The 17,975-nt window shown below is 55.9% G+C and overlaps 1 protein-coding gene across 3 annotated transcripts; it reads right to left on the reverse strand.

Annotated features, from left to right (window-relative positions):
- Positions 1 to 559: 559 nt before the first annotated feature.
- KLHL25 (kelch like family member 25) lies at positions 560 to 17,951 on the reverse strand. 3 transcript variants are annotated; one of them, XM_053913209.2, is made up of 3 exons: positions 17,769 to 17,951; positions 2,903 to 4,702; positions 560 to 1,777 (listed from the first exon to the last, which is right to left on the reverse strand). In XM_053913209.2, the coding sequence occupies exon 2, from the start codon at positions 4,689 to 4,691 to the stop codon at positions 2,922 to 2,924; it is 1,770 nt and encodes a 589-aa protein (XP_053769184.1). In that variant the 5' UTR covers positions 4,692 to 4,702; positions 17,769 to 17,951; the 3' UTR covers positions 560 to 1,777; positions 2,903 to 2,921. The 3 variants fall into 3 exon arrangements, with proteins under 3 accessions (XP_053769184.1, XP_053769185.1, XP_053769182.1); XM_053913210.2 differs by having other exon boundaries at positions 560 to 2,762; XM_053913207.2 differs by having other exon boundaries at positions 560 to 4,702.
- Positions 17,952 to 17,975: the final 24 nt, after the last annotated feature.

The raw sequence follows: 17,975 nt of genomic DNA on the forward strand, positions 1-17,975 counted from the left end.
AAGCAGGAATGTTCTCAATTCATTTATTAAATTAGAAACAGAAAAAGGTATCAACGTTTGAGGAAAGCACCGTGAGGTCCTTTGTGCTGTGAGAAGTGTGCTTAGCTCAGCTCAGCAGCCCTGCAGGGTTGGGGGCTCCTGCAGAGCTGCCTCCCCGCCTCAGGCCCTAGGAGCAGGGGCTTCTCGGAGTTTTCCAGCGGAGCCATCTCCCGGGACCAGAGCCCCACGGCAGCAGGGTGGCTGAGAGGGAGACAGGCAAGCCCCGACCCAGAGGGTGTGTGCAGTCTGAAGATGAGACGCGCCTTCTGCTTCTAGAACATTCCCAAGGGGCAGCTGGCGTTCATCAGTGGGTGAACCTGACAAGGTCGGAGTCCGCAAGAAGCCGAAGGGCTACTGCCCGCACGGAGGTCCTGGGAGGGGCAGGGCTGAATTATGAAGGCAGCTGGCTTGTGACGTGGCCTCACTTTGGAGCCTGGCCCTGAACCAGCCAGGCAGCACTGCACGGAGTGGGAGCCACAGGTCCTGCCTGAGGCACAAGGGTCCCCCCTCACCTCCAGTGAATGGCATACTGGGGTGAGCGAGCGATGAGCTGGAAACTGACCCTGGGTGTCAGGGTGGCTGCCGGGAGGAGCTGATCTCTCCAGAGCCCCACATGCTAGGGAGAGACTGATGAGGGGGTCCCAACGACTTGGAAGGTGAAAGAAAATGAACAAATGCCTGGCAGTTCTCCTCAGACTGTGGTTGCTTTGTGAGCTCAGGGCAGAGGGGCCAAATCCAGTTACCAGCTGGAAGGCCAGGATGCCGGAGACCAACAGATGCTGGTTGGGGTCAGGGGCGGTGACCTCGTTGCTGGCCTCTACTCTGAGATGTGTCCAGCACCGTGGGATCTACAGTGGGCACCCTGGAGTCCCTCTGGGTCCCCAGCTCCTAGCTGCTGCTTGTCTTGAATGGGAGGGCCACAACCTGTGGACCAGTGTGGTCCCTTGAGGACATGGGGTCATTGCTGCTGCTTGTGGAGGGGAGGCGACCCTTGTCTAGCAGCACGTGGCTCCCAAGGCCCTGGGTCCTGCTGTGTGACATCTGTGTCTGCACCCGCGGCAAGGCTGGCCTGGTGGGAGGTGGCGAAGTCACTGAGGGCAAGCCCACCTCTGTGGAGGAGCCCACGGGAGATTTCCTTTATAACCCAACGGCCGGGGCGTCACCTGCTAGTGAGGCTGCGTGGGTGCCACTGAGATCACCCTACAGGTTCTGCCCCCTATCACGTGTAGCCTGGGTTTTCTCCTTGGTCACATCTGCTCTCTGTCCTGCTGGGCCCTGTTTCCCTGAGGCCTGGGACGTCCTCTGTGGCTGACATCACAACGCCCACAGGGAAGTCCTGAGTCACACAAAGCTGGGCTGTCGGTGCTGTCCACCCCCTCCCTTAGGCTTTTCTGGGCCTGGCCCCCTAGGCCCCGTCCAGGACTCACTGAAACCTGTGACCTCAAAGCTCTGCACATGTGTCCTCCTTCTGGAGGCTGAGGGAGTCCTGGTGTCACTGCGTGCCCCGTGGAAGATCCCCTCCCCCAAACCACTGCAAAGTGGACAAAGCCTCAGGTAGACACACCGTGCTGGAGACGACTTCTCTTGTCTAAGCTTAGGACTTCCCCCAAGACCAGTGCTGCCGGCCACTTGGAGGGCTGGCCCAGTGCCGGCTGAGCTTCCGGGTGTGGCAGACAGGGACAGGGCCACTCTGTGACAGGGAAGGCTGCAGCCGGGGACTGGGAGAAACATGCAGAGCCTGCAGGGCAACAGAGAGAGGAAGAATGGGAGTCCTGCCCACGTGTGAGGAAGGTCTCACGGTGACTCCGAAAGGGAAAGAAAAGTGAGCCCTCCGCACGGGTGGGCTGAGCTCTCTAGGCAGCCTGCATCTCCATTCACCCAGCAGGTAAGAAGCAGTGCAGTCCCGGGAGCCACCCACTGCCTCTAGTGTCACCCAGGCCCACGGCACCAGCACAGGAGCCTGGGGTGGGGTCTCCCAGCAGCTGCACCCTAGACTCACGGGGACCTGCAGCCTGGATGTGGCCGTCTGTGTGGGAGAGAATTTGGCCTTGTCCAAACAGAGGTCTGGCCTTTGCCCTGGCTTCTGGGAGGTGCTCTACATCGCACTTGATAGGATTGGGTTGGCTCAGGCTGGGGTGGGGCATCATGTGACCTAGGGTTGGGGCTCTGGGTCACCCTGTCCCAGGTGACCTGGAGACAGAGTAGGCACATGGGCCGTGAGGTGATCTGGCCTGAGTGCAGGGTTCTGGTGACCATTCTGGATCTGAAGGTTTCTGGGAGCGTCCCTGTTGGCCACACTGTGCGTACCGTCACTCACCGATGCCGGGAGAGGAACGCTGTCCTGACCCCACAGGGAGAGGACGCGGTGCTCGTGTGGACGCTTTTTGTTGTGACCTCCCCGCACCCCCACGCATCTCTGGCCATCGCTGACCTTAATCTGTATCGTTTCCCTGTAATAAACCACAACCATGAACGTGCCAGCCTCAGTGCGTTCTGGGAGGCCCTGCAGTGACACGTGAGTCTGTGGTGGTCCTGGGAAGCCCCTGCCCTGCAGTGGGTGTCAGAAGTGAGGACACTGTTGCACGGAGACCGTGCCTCAGACTTCGCAGGTTGGCCTACACTTCTCATGGAATTGCCAGAAGACCCCTGGTGATTCTGACGTGTGGCCTTGTCTGGCTGTCTCCCCATTGGGCAGAAGGGTTGTCTGCTTTGCTCAAGGTCATCTGCAAGGAAGGGGCAGAAGCAAGGCTTTCGCTCTGAAAGAAGGTCCCAGAATCCCCCAGTCCCTGCTGCCCAACCCGGCCATCCCTGGAAGACAGTGACCTTTACCCAGAGTGGGAACAGGCCCCAGGGCTGGTCTCACCTGGCTCTGCGGGGGCTCCTCACGCAGGCAGGTGCTTCCAGGTGCTGACAAAGGCCGTGGGGATGAGCGAGTAGGGCACGGTGGTGATGCAGCTCCATGTGTCCGCAGTGGGGTCGTAGCAGTCCAGGGTCTTACACCTCTGGGTCCCAAAGTAGCCCCCCACCACATAGAGCTTGTTGCCCGAGGCCAGGGCGTGGCAGGACATGCGCTTGGCGGTCATGTCCCCAATCCGAGTCCACTGGTTGGTCTCGCAGTCGAAGCGGTAGGCAGAGGCGGCCGTGAATTCCGTGTCGCCTCCCATGATGAATATCTGGCTGCCCAGCACGGCGGCGCCCGTGTATCGCCAAGGCTGGGGGCACTCGGCCTTGATTGCCCACCGGTTCTCCGAGGGGTCGTAGCACTGGACCTTGGACACCATGTCCCGGTGGATGCTGGTCCCCCCGAAAACGAACAGTTTCAGCTTGGCGCTCACCACAGCCGCGTTGCTGACTCCATCCCTCAAGGGGGCCACCATCGTCCACTTGTTAGCCCCAGGGTCGTACTTCTCCACCTGCTTCAGGGAGACAGAAGGGGAGGCTGGGAAGACGCCTGCCAGGGACGTGTGTCCCCCCACCACGTAGAGACAGTTCTCCAACTCGGCTGAGCCATGGCCGAAGCGGGCGATCAGCATGGGGGCTGCCTTGGACCACTCCTCGTGGACAGTGTCGTACACCCACACGTCCTTGGAGACCCCGTTTTCGGAGCCCCTGCCCCCAGTCACGTAGACCTTGCAGCCGATTGCGGAGGCACTGAACTCCTTCCGGGGGCTGGGCAGGTCTGCCTTCGGGATGATCTCCTTGGCCTTGTGGTCCACCTGGTAGATCTTGTCGCACATGAAGGTCTGGCCGCCCAGGATGAGGAGCGTGTGGCCTGCCTTGCGCGGCCGGGCACAGGGGCTGGTGACCACCCCATCGTTCTGCAGGATCTTGCTCTTGCAGTGGAGCGCCTCGTCTATGATGAGCCTGGTGTGCTCGTCCGCCGTGAGCAGGGCCTCTCGGGACACGGCCTCCTTCAGGCAGTCGGAGGGCAGCAGGGCCAGCCGCACGCTCCGGAGGAGCTCGGGCAGGTGGGCCTTCCGCCCCTCGAGGTCGTGCTTCACCCACTGGAGGATGGCCTCGAAGACCACCCGCTCGTCCTCTGTCTCCAGCTCGTCGCTGGAGATGAGGTCCAGCAGCATGTCCTTGGACAGGCTGTTGAAGTCCTCGCTCTGCCGCACCGTCTCGAAGTGCACCAGACACATGCGCCAGGAGAACTCGTACAGCCGGCGGCACTGGTGGGCGTCCGACAGCAGCAGCATGCCCAGGCAGTTGGAGGGGAAGAGGTTCTTCTCCAGGAACTCAGCGGCTGCATCCCGCACGTCGTGGAACTGCAGCATGTCGCCGGCCTCCAGCAGGGACTCCGCGTTCTCCTCGGTGATGGCGATGCGGGACGAGTAGGCAAAGTCCAGCAGCAGCTCCAGCACCTCGGGGTGCAGGTTGTCCTGGAAGTTGACCGTGTCGTCCCGGCTCTCACGCAGGCCATGGCTGAACATGGCCTCGAAATAGCGGCTGGAGGCGGCCAGCACGGCGCGGTGGCAGGGGAAGGCGCGGTCCCCTGCCCAGAGCGTGACATCGGTGAACATGCGGTGCTTGCGCAGGGTGTTGAGGTGGGCGAGCACACAGTCGGGGTGCGAGGCCTTGTGGAAGAGTGTGATGTTCATGGACCCTGTGCTGCTCCGCGACTTGCGGGTCTCGTGGACACTGACCGACATGCTGAGCCAACCTGCAGGGGACAGGGCCACAGGTAAGAAGGGCCACTCCTGACACAGTGACTTCACAGGCTCTGGCTCCCCTGCTCCCCGGCCCTCTCCCACCCTTCTCTGCTCAGCTCCGTCCCTCATGTCAACCAAACCCATTGCTGAGGACCACACAGGCAGCCGAGGCTGGCCTTCACCCCTGCCCTTGCAAACTGGTTTTCTTCTGAGTTTGCATCAGCTCTGGAACCAGACACCTTTGGCCTGCATACGAGCCACCCCGGGGCACGTTCAAGCTGTGCTGCCACCTGTGGTTACGAGAACATGCAAATGGTGTCCCTGGCCTGGGTAAGCCAACATCAGGGCAATGCTAAGTAGTGTGTGTGCTTGATGGCACTCCAGCCTCTGGGGACGCTGCTCATGTGGCCCTGTTTCACAGCAGGGGAGAAAGACTCAGAGAAGCAAAGCGGCTGCCCACTGGGCTGGGGCAGGATTCCACGTGGGCTGTCCAGGGCCAGGCCCAGTCTCTAGCCTCCACAGGCCCAAGGAGACCGATTCCTGCAGGGGCACTTGAAATGATGTTTTCAAGGACAGGCACACCCCCAAGCACAACCTCACACCCCCGGGGCTCCAAGCAGTGCTGGCCAAGCCCCCGGGCCCTTCCCTTGGAAAGATCCTGGAGAGGTGCTGTCAGCCCAAGTGCTCAGTGTAGGAACATTTTCAGCATCCGGGGTCTCAGAGACCTCTTGACCCAACTGGGATGTGCGAGGGTGTGGGGGTGAGGCCAGCTGACCCCTGACTCACACTGGCTCAGTTCAGAGGTCCCAAAAGGAAGCCGAGGCAAAGGCCCAGATGACACCGGGACACACTGAACAGTGAAGCAATCCAGATTCGCCTCAGCCAGAGGGGCGGAAAAACCTGGCCGTTGGAGCCACCCAACCTGACAGAGCACTTCCCCTGCCTACCCTGTCTGTCATCCTCTGCCCAGCTGGGACAAGGCTCAGAGTGCTGGTCCCTGTGAACAGACACAACCTTGTCACCCATTTGAATTTGGGAGATTGCAAAGCACTTCAATCAAAAGTCCAGCCAACGGGATGACTGAAGGCCCCATAGCAGCGCTGTGGGAACAAGAGGCTCAGCCAGGCAGGCAAAATCACGTTTCGAGAAAAGTGGCCAAAAAGCTAACTGAATGCAGTGCCCTGACTCCCAAAGCCTGTGATGTCTTCCAGTTAGTAATGAGGCAAAAAAAAAAAACCCCAACAAAACAAAACAAAACCCTTTTCTTTTTTTAGTTTTACTGAATTCATTGGGTGACACTGGTCTTGTGTGTTCACCACCCAAATTCAAGTCTCCTTCCATCAATATTTATCCCCCCTTTACCCTCTTCCACCCCCCCACCCCACTGCCCCTCTCGCAATCGCCATACTGTGGTTTCTGAGTTTTGTGGGGGCTTTTGGTTAATCCCCTCACCTTTTTCACCCACTCCTCACCCCCCTCCCCTCTGACAGCTGGGGGTCTGTTCTCTGTGCCCATGAGTCTGTTTCTGTTTTGTTTGTTTGTTTATTTTGTTCATGAGGTTCTACATATAAGTGAAACCATATGGTACTTGTCTTCGGCTTATTTCACTTAGCATAATGCTCTCCAGGTCCATCCATGCTATGCTGTCACAAAAGCTAAGATTTCCTTCTTTTTCATAGCTGAATGGTATTCCACTGTGTAAACGTACCATAGCATTTTCTTCTAGTCATTACTCATGGGCACCTGCTCTTCCAAATCTTGGCTACTGTAAATAACGCTGCAATGAATATCTGGGGGCACATATTCTTTCGAATTAGTGTTTGGGTTCCTTCAATATGCTCCCAGAAATGGAAGAGCTGGATCATGAGATAGCTCCAATTTTTAATATTTTGCGGTATCTCCATACTGCTTTCCACAGTGGCTGCATCAGTCTGCATTTCCACTGATAGTGCACAAGGGTTTCCCTTCCTCCACATCCTCGCCAGCACTTCCTGTCTGTTGATTTATTGATGGTGGCCATTCTGACAGATGTGAGATGATATCTCATTGTGGTTTTAACTTGCATCTCTCTGATGGCTAGTAACATTGAGCATCTTTTCATATGTCTCTGGGCCCTCTGTATGTCGTCTTTGGAGAAGTATCTATTCAAGTCCTTTGCCCATTCTTAAATCGGATTCTCTTTCTTTGGTGTTGAGCATTATAAGTTTTCCATAAATTTTGAATATTAACCCCTTATCAGATGTATCATTGGCAAATATGTTCTCCCCTTCAGTGGGGTTTCTTTTCATTTCATTGGTTTCCTTTGCTGTGCAAAAACTGTTTAGTTTGATATAGTCCCACTGTTAATTTTTTTCTTTTGTTTCCCTTACCCAAGGAGATGTATCAGAAAAAAATATTGCTATGAAAAATGTCTGAGATTTTCCTACCTATATTTTCTTCTAGGATTTTTATAGTTGAGTCTAACATTTAAGCCTTTCACCCATTTTGAGTTTATTCTTGTGTGTGGTGTAAGAAAGTGGTCTAGTTTCACTTTTTCTGTCTGTTATCTGTCCAGTTTTCCCAGCACCATTTATTGAATAGGCCGTTTCCCCCCTGTATGTTCCTGCCCCCTTTTGTCACGTACTAACTTGCCACATAGGCGCGGGTCATTTCTGCGCGCTCTGTCCTATTCCGCTGATCTGTGTGTGTTTCTCTGCCACCATCGTGCTCTGATTACTCCAGCCTTGTAGAATAGTTCGATGTCAGGTAGTGCGATTCCTCCAACTTCGTTCTTCTTTCTCAGGATCACTGTGGCTATTCAGGGTCCTTTATGGTTCCATATAAATTTTTAGAATATTTGTATTAGTTCTGTGAAATTTGCCATTGGTATTTTGATAGAAATTGTGTTGAATCTGCAGATTGTTTTTGGCATTATGCACATTTTAATGATTTAATTTTTTTCCTATCCATGAATATGGTATATGCTTCCACTCATTTGTATCTTCTTAATTTTCTTTCTTCAGTGTCTTACACTTTTCGGAGTATAGGCCATTTACATCCTTGGTTAAATTTATTTCTCAGTATTTTACTTTTTGATGTAAATGGGATTATTTTCTTAATTTCCCTTTCTGATAGTTCATTATTGGTATATAAAAATGCAACTGATTTCTGGATATTTATTCTGTATCCTGATACTTTACTGAATTCATCTATCACTTCTAGTAGTTTTATGGGGGGGAATCTTTAGGGTCCTCTATAAACGGAAGCATGTCATCTGCAAATAATGTTAGTTTTACTTCTTCTTTTTTCCAGTCCGGCCGGATGCCTCGTCTGTAGCTGTGGGAGCCGGCTCTTTTCGCGTCTCCACCCTCCTGTTGGTCTCGGTGTGGACCCTTCTGTAAACCCTTGGTTATAAGACCTCTCTCCAGCTAGTCTTCAGTTGGTTATTCAGGCTGCTTGCCCCATAGTTTAGTTATAATTCCAGTTGGGTACTAGGAGGGGGTAAGTGTAACATCCACCTACTGTGCCACCATCCTGGATCCGTATTTTCATTTTCAAAAGTCTGTAGCCCCCTGTCTCCACTTCAAGTCAATGTTCTAGGTAAGCAATGATCCAGTAAAGGAAGGAAGCAATTTCATGCTTCGGTGAAACTGGAAATGAGTGTCCAGGTGTGTGTTCTCTCCCACTCACTCCTTTCTTGTCAAAGAACCAGAGAAGCCGCAAACTGACGAGATCAGAGCGGCCTGGGCCTGGGTAGGGAAGGCACAGCGGTTGGGCCTGGTCTTGCTGTTCTGGCCCCCAAGCTCCAGGCACCATGGGCCACTGGGCTCTGGGGTTAAGAGGTTGGCCCTCGGAATGGGGTGATACATGCAACCAGCAGGAGGGTGAGGGCAGGGCACCGTGGTCCCCACCCCACCACTGGCCCTGGGGCACCTCTCCTTTCCTCTGCACCCCAGTCTTCCCTTCTATAAAGTGAAGTCCCTGTCCTGCTCAGGCTTCTGAGTGCTGCTCGCTTGTTGGCAATTATTTACAGGGCACAACCTTTGAGCCTCACCCCGGGACCGGTGTCAAGGAGACAAGAGGCTGCACTGGCCTGCCGGCAGGATAAGCCCCCCACAGAGCTGAATTGCCCCATGTGAATTCCAGACGCTGTGACGTGTTTCCCCAAATCTTGCTGTGCTTGCTAAATCCTCCTCCTGGCGTAATCATCAGACACTTTCCAAACTGTGGCCATTAACTGGGTGACTCATCCATCCTGTCCCCACTGTGCCTAGGCACGAGGGGGCCTCTGACCTGCGCACCCTGCTGGGGGACGACTTGGGAGGACTCCCAATCAGGGCTCTGATGCTGAGGCTCTGCTTCAGGTCCACTCTTGAGCACCTGCATTACTGAGGTACCCGCCTGCTCGGGGTCCCTAAGCACCTCACTGCGCCTGCCCCGCAGCTGACCCTGAGCCCAGCCAGGGAGCCAGGCCATTTCTGAGCTTGAACTGAATGCGGCCCTGAATGCCTGTGCTTGGACACTGTCTGTGGTGCCGAACTCCTCTTGCATTCCATTTACAGGCAGCCTGGGCTGGAATGCCAGCTCTCTACCGCATTAACCACAGGCGTGTAACAGGGTGTCATCCGCACCTATTCCCGGGGGAGCGGGCTCCACGGACGCTCATAGGACCTGGCCCCTGGCTGACCAGAGTGGACAGCCACTGCCTTCCCTGCGTGGTCACATGTGGACACACACACACTCTGAACCCATCAGGCAGAGGCACCCTGGGTTTCTGGCCCTGTGTGGCACGCTCCCTCCCTCTCAGCCCCCCTTGGAGCGGGTCCCAGGTCTGCACGTGAGGCAGCTGGCACTGGGGCTGTGGGATGTGAGCAGGACCCCGACTCCCTGTGGGGTGTTGTTGACAGGGCTGCCCTGTGAGGGATCTAGGTGGGGACTCCTTCTGGATGGGGAAAGGGCGGGACAAATCAAGACGCAGACTGAGAAAGCACCAGAAAGCAGGGCCCACCTGTATAGAGCAGCCGTATTTGCCACGCAGTTGAGGGCATGTGGCGACCTTTCCAAGCCCACACTGCTCGGTCAGCCCGGGGCCCCGGAGCTGACTGGTGTCTTGCTCAGCACCTATATGCCTGCAGGCTGACGCAAACTTCCCACACAGGCAAAGAGCCAGCAACACACCCAAACAGGTTCCCACCGGAGACAACTGTCAGCCCAGGCACCTCCGAGCGGAGGGCACCGAACTCAAGTGCTTGCCTGGCTGTGTCCCTGACCCTGAGCTGGGGTGGTGGCTGGTGCTGCAGAGATGGCTGTGACGGTGGGCACATGTGGCAGCTCTCTCATGAGAGCCAGCACAACGCCCTGCTGCCTGCACTGACACCCTGACTGTCCAGGGTGCAGGTCCCATGTTGGGCATTTGGCCCGGGCATATCACTGGGCCCCGAGGGTTGGCTGAATGAGACCCCGGCCCACCAATCAGCCTGTGCCATCCTCCCAGCCACTGCAATGGACCTGACACCCAAGATGGAGCAAGGAGACTCTTGTCCACAATGTGTGATGAACTGCGGGGCATGGAGCAGGCTCTGTTCCCAGGGCTGCAAACAGGATTGGACAGAGGCTGGGAGCAGAGCAGATGGCGGCTGCGCTGCCCCAGATGGAAGCTGCAGGGTGAGGCAGAGTGGGGCCTCTGGTCCCCGCTCAGTCTGAGCCCATCTGGCCTAGATGTCCTTTTTGCCTGCTTGAGAGGGGTTTCTGTCACTTGCCATCAAGGTTCACAAGTAGTACAAGGACTCACCAGATTCAGAGGTCAGGGCTGCTCTCCTTGATAAGGGGTCCTAACCAGGTAGGTCCCTCCACCCTCTCCACCTCGGGAATGGGTTTCATGAGCTGATGGGCAGTGATCAGTACCAGTCATGCACCCAGCCCAGGAAGCTGTTAGATGTACCAGGTAACCAAGTGCCCAGCTCACTTCTCCCCATCCTTGGAAGTTAACTAAACGGACAGGGAAACAAAGTAGCTAATGGGTAAGACCTTCAGAAAAACTCTCCATGCCCTCCCAAAATTCCTGCAACTGAAAGCCAAAGGCCTCTATTCTAAGAGAAAAAGGCACCAGAGGCGATCACAGCAGCCCTGAGGAAAGGTCCTAGTTCCTCCGGGACAGGGTTTAGGAACGGGGCTCCTGAAGACAGCTTAGCTGTTGCTGTATGACCTTGGCAAAGTTAATTTGCTTTCCTGGGTCTACTTCTTTTTTTTTTGCAACCAAAAAGTGATGATGTGAACAATCACTACTTTCTAGGGCTGCTGTGAGAATCAAGTGAGACGGTTAGCGACGAGCGTTCAGAACGTCCAGGGCCTGTCATGCACGAAGCCCTCCGTCCGCTATTTTACTCCTGTCGCTGTCGTTACCACTGCGGCTGAATAAGGAGCACAGCAGACACTCCCACCGCTACTCTGGCCCTAACCTCTGCTTTGAATAAGGAGGACTTTTACTGTCCACTCATCTTTAAGTGGTTTGATTTGTTAATGAGTATGTAGTGTTTTTATAACCAGGAAAAACACTAACGGTTTTTGTCTAGCCAATTGGTCTAGGTTAGTCCTAGAGCTGTGGTAGCGAAGGACATAGGCACGACTGTCCCACATCACAGGTCACACACAGGCAGCGCTGCAGGCGGCCACACCCTTCCCAGGCCGGGGCTCTGGGCGGACACATCGTGACACTGTGGCTCAAATGCCAGCCCCACCCCAATGTCTGGGAGCACCTCAGGGAGCCCACAGGGTGCAGGCGTGCACCCTTCCAAATTTTAAGTGGAAAACAAACTAAGCACCCTATTAGGTGGACAAATCTAATTGTTAATTGAAAGGAAAATTAGTGTGACCACTGTAACTGAATCAGGGCCACAGATCATTGCAGATACAAGTTAATTATCAGACAAAGGGTCCTTTCTCTAAGATGTTTCTGCCTTTCAATGGCCCTTTCTTTACAAAAAAAAAAAATACATACTTTTTAAAAGTTATATGTACCCAGTTTTTCATTTAAAACGCAATGGATGAGAATTGTTTGTATTTTTGCTGTGTATTTATTTTGATTTTGTTTTCCAGCTTTTTACTGTGAAAGATTTCACACCGGCAGTACTGTTACAAGAATGATATAACGCATACCTTCTGCTTTCATGTGGTTAGTCTGCTGGTTGCCGCTGCACCCCACCCCAGCCCTCAGCCTCACCTCAACCCCCAGTTCTCCTGCAGGGGAGGGCCGGCATGGCGGCTGGCCCAGGGCAGAGTGAGGATGTTGCCTCATACACTGCTTGGTAATAAATGGCATTCCTCTTTGGGTAGTACCAACGTGCCCCCACATCAAACAGTTCCCCACAAAGGGCAGGCAGGGGGGCAGGCCCGCTTACCCCTGAGCTCAGCCCCCCCCCCCCCCGGGCAGAGTACCAACACCTCCACACCCTGACAGAGCACATCTTGGGACAGCCTGGTCCCCACCTGCTGTGCTCAGGCCATGACCGACAAACACACAGTCCTTGCCACCAGGCCCGGCCAGGCAGGAGTCCCGAGGTTACCCTATACGCAGCCTGCCCGTTGGCCTGCACCACAGCCTGGGTGGAGGTCCCAGCAGACCCATAGGGGCGGGCAAATGCTTCAGTGCCTTGTCCACACGTTCCAGCCTTTTTACTTAATGCACCCAAGTGTTAAGCACACTCCAGGAAGGGCTGCCTAATACGTCAGCTTCCAAGATTGATGGAAAGTCCCAGGCTGACGGCAGCCTCTGGTGGTTGGGGAGCCAGAGCTGGCCCTGCAAATCCATAGGTGTGCGGCCGCGTCGCTCCTGGAGGAAGGGTTCGGGCCGTGCATTGCACCAGCCTTGCCCAGAATGACTGCCTCTGCTTTCCCAGAAAGGTAAGGGGTCAAGGCCTGTGAAACCCTACTCAGTTGTGAAGCAACACTTGTGGCTTTGGGCAGAGAAGGAAGCCAAATCAAACACATGACTGCCATGGACCATCTCACCTGAGACTGGATCCTTTAATCCTCGCAATCAAGCCTGAGAAGGTTCTGTTTTGCTCAGGGACAGCTAGACTAGACTGCAGCAACGAACACCAGTGGCTTTAGAGGACAGGTTTATTTCTTGCTCATACTACATGCATCGTGGTTCTGGTGGTGGGGGTGGGGTGATTGTCTCATCCCTGTCACTCCCAGGGACCCAGATGACAGAGCGGCCACCACGCCGGAGAGAAGAGAGAAAGAGCTGTGTGGCAAGTGTGGCACAGACAATGCAGTGCTTGGCCAGAAGGACACACATTGCTTCTGCTCCCATCTGATTGGCCAATACCAGTCACAAGACTTCGCCCACCCACAGGAGGACCAGGAGTGCAACGGGAGCATGTGTCCCACTATTTCTGTAATTTGCAAGTTAGAAAACAACAGCTCAGTGATGAATGGTGACGACAATACTACTCAACAAAAATAGAGCTCCTGAGTACTCACTACGTACTAGGCACAGTTCTGAGTGCTTCCTGTGCTAACCCCCAGCACAGCCTCAGGTGCAAAGACCACCTGCATTTTACAGGTCAGGGCACTGGACCTGGAGAGGTGGGCGGGTAGCTCCCACCACCACACTGTGCGGCGAGCCCAACAGCAGCGGGCAGGGGAAAGAGTGGCAGTCGGATCCAAGGCTTCTCAAGGCCACGAGGACACAGCAGCACTTGAACTCTAGATGCCGGATGCGAGCACCACGGCTTTCTAGAAAAGGAGCTCCTGTCTTGGGCCTTGCTCCCGCCCAGACACATCTGGCCTGGCAGTGGGCAAACCTGCCAGGCAGCTCATCAAAGGAGCAAAGCTTCTCTTATCTTAATTAGGAAATTAATTCCATTCAGCCTAGATTGATCTGTGGTGAGTTCTCCTTCGGGACCCAAGGAGCAGGCAGAAAATGAGCGAGGCTATTGGTTCCCTTCCAGTCCCTGTGTCCTACTCTGAGGGATCTGCTGACAGTAGGTGTCTTCACTCCTGACAGAGGTGGGTGGGGAGGTGCCCCTCCCTTGGGGCAGCATTCCCCCAGGACCTGCTCAGCTCCCTGCCTCTTTGTGGGAGGGGCCATCCGACTGGTCTTGCAGGCACCTCCTTGGCAAAGCCTGGTGTGCAGCAGACAGGAGCCCCGAGATCTCCTCCTGGGCTCCCTTCAATCCCTCTTGCTTCTGGGAGCTCTTTGTCCATCTGTCTTCTCAGAGGCGGCCCTAGGCTCTATGCCCAGGAGAAACCCCACAGGCTAGGTCCCACTCCATCTGTTCTGGGGTGCAGGAGTGGGGTTACTCTAACTGCTCCCCCATATCATCTGCTCAGCTCCCTATCCAGGACCAGTAAGGGCAACCCTGGGAAACAAGCCACCTTCCTTTGGGTCTGGCTTGTTTCTCCCTTCACCCAGTCCTCTGGCGTCACCAGCCCATCACCCATAGGCACACCCAGTGCCTGCAGGCGCTTCACAGGGGGGCCCTAGACGCGGTGGGCAGAAGCAGGGAACTGAGGGAGAACCGCCTTATAGCTCGAGTTATGGGGAAGTCTGACTCAGTTTCCACTCACCAAGAAAGGAAAAGAAACTGGGAGCTGGCCTACTGCGCCCCTCATTCTACAGGTAAAAAGAAAAAGGGCCCCAGAGAGGGACAGTGATTTGCCCAAAGCCCCATGACACATCACAGGCAGAGCAGGAACTAGAACTCCTGATTTCCGATTCAGCACCCCCTCCCTCTACTGGCTGTTGATTGTCAAACTTTTCCTGCCCACAAAGGTTAACGCAATAACTCAAGGCTTATAAAACTATTTAACACCAGATGCTGCAAGAACTTTAGAGATTTCACAGCAAAACATTTGCTGGAAGCATGGCACAGAAGAGCATCCACCCACTTTACAGAAGAGGAAACTGAGGCCCCAAAAGTTAAGGGGCAGAGAAGGACTCCCAGCCCCCCAGTTAAGTGCTCTTTCTGCCCACAGGCTCCAGGAGTGGGGGTTCTGACCACAGAACTGGCAATTTGACAAGCAGTTCAAGGAGCCACAATTGCCCATCCTTTTGCATGAGAAAGGCACCGACAAGGCTTGGAAGGAAAGATTCAGCAGTGCGCAAGGGCAGTCTGTGGATGCCAGAACAGCAGTAGGGGGATGTGGTTTCAGCCCCAGGAGAGGGCTGGTCACAGATGCACAGGTACAGGTGAACCCAGATACAGCTCCCCAGCCCATGCTCTCGTGCTGAAGACTCGGAACACAGCCCTTTGTCCCTGAGCCCTCTCTCTGGCCTCACTCCTACACCACCTCCCTCCTGGCTCCTAACAGCTGAAGGACTTGGAGTTGGTGTGGCAAGATGGGTGCCCGAAAGTGACATGTATCACTTTTCCTACCTTTAGACTAGGATGGGGGCGGCGCTGCTCAGGCTCAGGGGTCCAGGGAAGGGGCTGGAACCTGCTGTGGACACTGGGCCGACTTCCCTTGCCTGCAGACAGACCCAGATTACCAAGGGGCAGTCCTGCGAGGGTGCTGGGAGTAAAAGCTGGGGGTGGGCACGTTCTCCCCACTGCCGGTTGTTCCAATTAAGTGTTTTCTGGCTGGGAAAATGCTCAAACAAGTCCTGGCTACCTAAAGCAATTTACTTATGAAATTTAACACATTAAATGAAAACCAGCATCTCAATCAGCCCACTGATTGATTGGCTTGTATCTGGCCACTCTGTTTTCTCCTGCCAGCTCAGCCGGCCCCCTCCCTGGCCAGGCCACACCCACTCTGTGGGCTGGTCCAGAGGGACCAAGGGTTCAGGCAATGGGCTAGTCTTTGGGACTGGGGTGGGGGTGGGGGAGGTTCCTCCAGGACCCCCTGAGCAGAAAGGCTGAGTCCAGAAGCCATCCATCTTCCTGGGGACTGCACTCCACAGGCCAGGCCACCACAGTCCCCAGGGGACCTTTCCATCACCTTCGGCCTCCATTCTCTCCAAGTTTAACCTGCACCTGCCTCAAGGTCAGCGATGACTTTGTCTCTGGGAGAAGTCTGAGTGGGTGGTGGACGAAAGCAGCCACCCCGAGCCTGGAAGATGGGCTCTGGCGTGCCTTTCTGACCTTTACCTAATCCAGGCCTCCTCTCTTCAGAAGGTCTTCACCCCCTGTGCCCCTCCTGTGTGCCCTCCGCTCCCCTTGTTGCCCTTACCACTGAGGAACTGTGTCCGCACACCTCCGTGTGTCAGGGCCCCTAGTCCACAGGCCACTACACCCTCAGTCAGGAGCTCCCTGAAGGCAGGGTTCCAGTCAAGACCCTTCAAACAATCACTTAATAAATGAATGAACAAACCACCCACTAAATAACGCACCCTGATGCATCATAGTGATAGATGGAAAGAACTGAGCCTCTTTCACCGCAGACCAGGCACTCCCAGGCCTGGGCAGTCTTCCTCCTTCCTTCCTGCTCTCCTCTCTCCACACTGAGTTTCCGCAGGTTTAAGATGCTATTAAGGGGCATGAGGAGTCAGCACCTCACCCACAGCTCCACTCTCTGCACCACAAACAGATCCGGCCCTAGCCCCAGGGTGAAGGATCCTACCATTTCTCTCTACCTTCCTTTTAACAAACTCCCTGAAGTCACTTCCTGACAACCGGAATTACCAGAGACGAACACAGAGATGTCTGCCAAGGCTGACTCCGTCAACCCCCACAGGTCCAGCCTGGGGACCCAAGGACGCCTGCCTGTCTTAGGACACCAAATTGGCCTCTGTGGGGTGGACCTTGTGTCCTACCTGTCCCCAGTCTCCAAATGCTAGCCTCCATCAACATCCCCTTGGAATCCTAACAGCACTCGGGGGTCCATCAGCCCCACCTATGAATGGGGAGAGTGAGGCACAGGGTCCCAAAGGATCTGACCCAAATCACAATCATCAGAGTCTGGTCCACGATAAGAAAACGGGGTTCTGCCACTCCTCCCAGTGCTACCGACAACTTCCCCACCCCGTTCTGTCCCACCGCCAGAGTGAAACCTAAAGGCCCAGACAGCTGGTTTCTCCGTCCAGACTCCCCAGGGATGGCCTAAACTCAGAGGGCCGTCACCCTGCTCTGAGCAACCCAGCAGACCCCAAGAACAGCCAGACCACACCTTCAGGGGCCTGGGCCTGCCCTCACCCCATTCGCTGTGGATAGTCCTCGATAAAGTTTTTCTTTGCTCAAAGATAATGGAAATGACATTGGGGGGGGCGGGGTTTGAAGCAGAAGCACAAAAGTGCCCCGTGCCCCTGGAGGTACAGTCTCCCAAAGGAAAAGCTTCTCAAGCAACCACCAGGGTTGAAAAGGACAGTGGGGGCCGTGCCCCAGTGCATGGGGTCCTCGGCCCGAGCAAGATGGGAGGAAGAGGTGAGCCGGCTGGAGGGTGGCCGCCGCCCGGTGGGCAAGTGGGTGGGACTTCGGGCGTGTTACTTTTCCTCTGTGGCCCCACAGCTCTCTAAGCAAGGACAAGGGGCCCTGTCAAGTGGGACACAAATGGCCGGGGTCCCAGGGGCGGCAGGCATGTCCCTGGAGACCCCTCTGCACGAGGCGGGCGGCCATCTGGCCCTCGGTGTCAAGTGCGTGGGGACCCCGCCTGGCCGGGGCACAGCTCCGGGCCGCTCACAGCCTCCAAGACATGCCGCGAGCGTCCTCTTTCCAGGATCGATAGTGATTTTTTAAAAAGAGAGTCCGCGGACTGAATGAATCAACCGCTCTCAAGGGAAACAGTTGCTGCTCCCTCGCGCAACATCCATTTACAAAACAATTCATTCCCTCTCCCAGAGCTCTCCGCAAATGCCCTAGCTGGGTCCCCAGGCACGCAGGACGAGCCGGCGTCGGGACAGGGTGGCGAACCACAGTCCCACCCCGCCCCCCACCATTGTCCCCCGACTGCAGCCACCCCCGCCCCAGGTCCCGCGGTTCCCGGCGCGGCTCCGGGAACCCGGACCCGCAGAAGCTCACTCAGCTCGGAGCTCCCACGGGGGGTCGCGCAGGGCCTGGGGGCGGCTCGGGGGCTGTGACAAGTGCCTACGCCGGCGGCCCGGCTCACAGCTACCCAGGCCCGAGGTGGCGCCCTCAGCCCAGCCCAGGTACTCACCGCTCGGGGCGCCACTACCCGCCGCCCTTTCAGCCCCGGGCCCGTCGCCGCGATCAGAGACCCCTGGCTGCCAGAACCTCCGAGCTTCTGCCGCCGCTGCTGCCGCTTCCCTCCCCCGCTCCCCACAGCTCCAGAGTCGGTGCCGCTGCGGCACAGCCCGAGAGCCACCAACAAACTAGTTACTCCGGCCTTCCCGCCCCGCCTCCC

This window comes from Desmodus rotundus, chromosome 10 (assembly GCF_022682495.2).
Source record: "Desmodus rotundus isolate HL8 chromosome 10, HLdesRot8A.1, whole genome shotgun sequence".
Classification (NCBI taxonomy): domain Eukaryota; kingdom Metazoa; phylum Chordata; class Mammalia; order Chiroptera; family Phyllostomidae; genus Desmodus; species Desmodus rotundus.

Bases quoted from the DNA above. Each gene is read 5' to 3' on its own strand.
- KLHL25 (XM_053913209.2), bottom strand. From the start codon at position 4,691: ATGTCGGTCAGTGTCCACGAGACCCGCAAGTCGCGGAGCAGCACAGGG.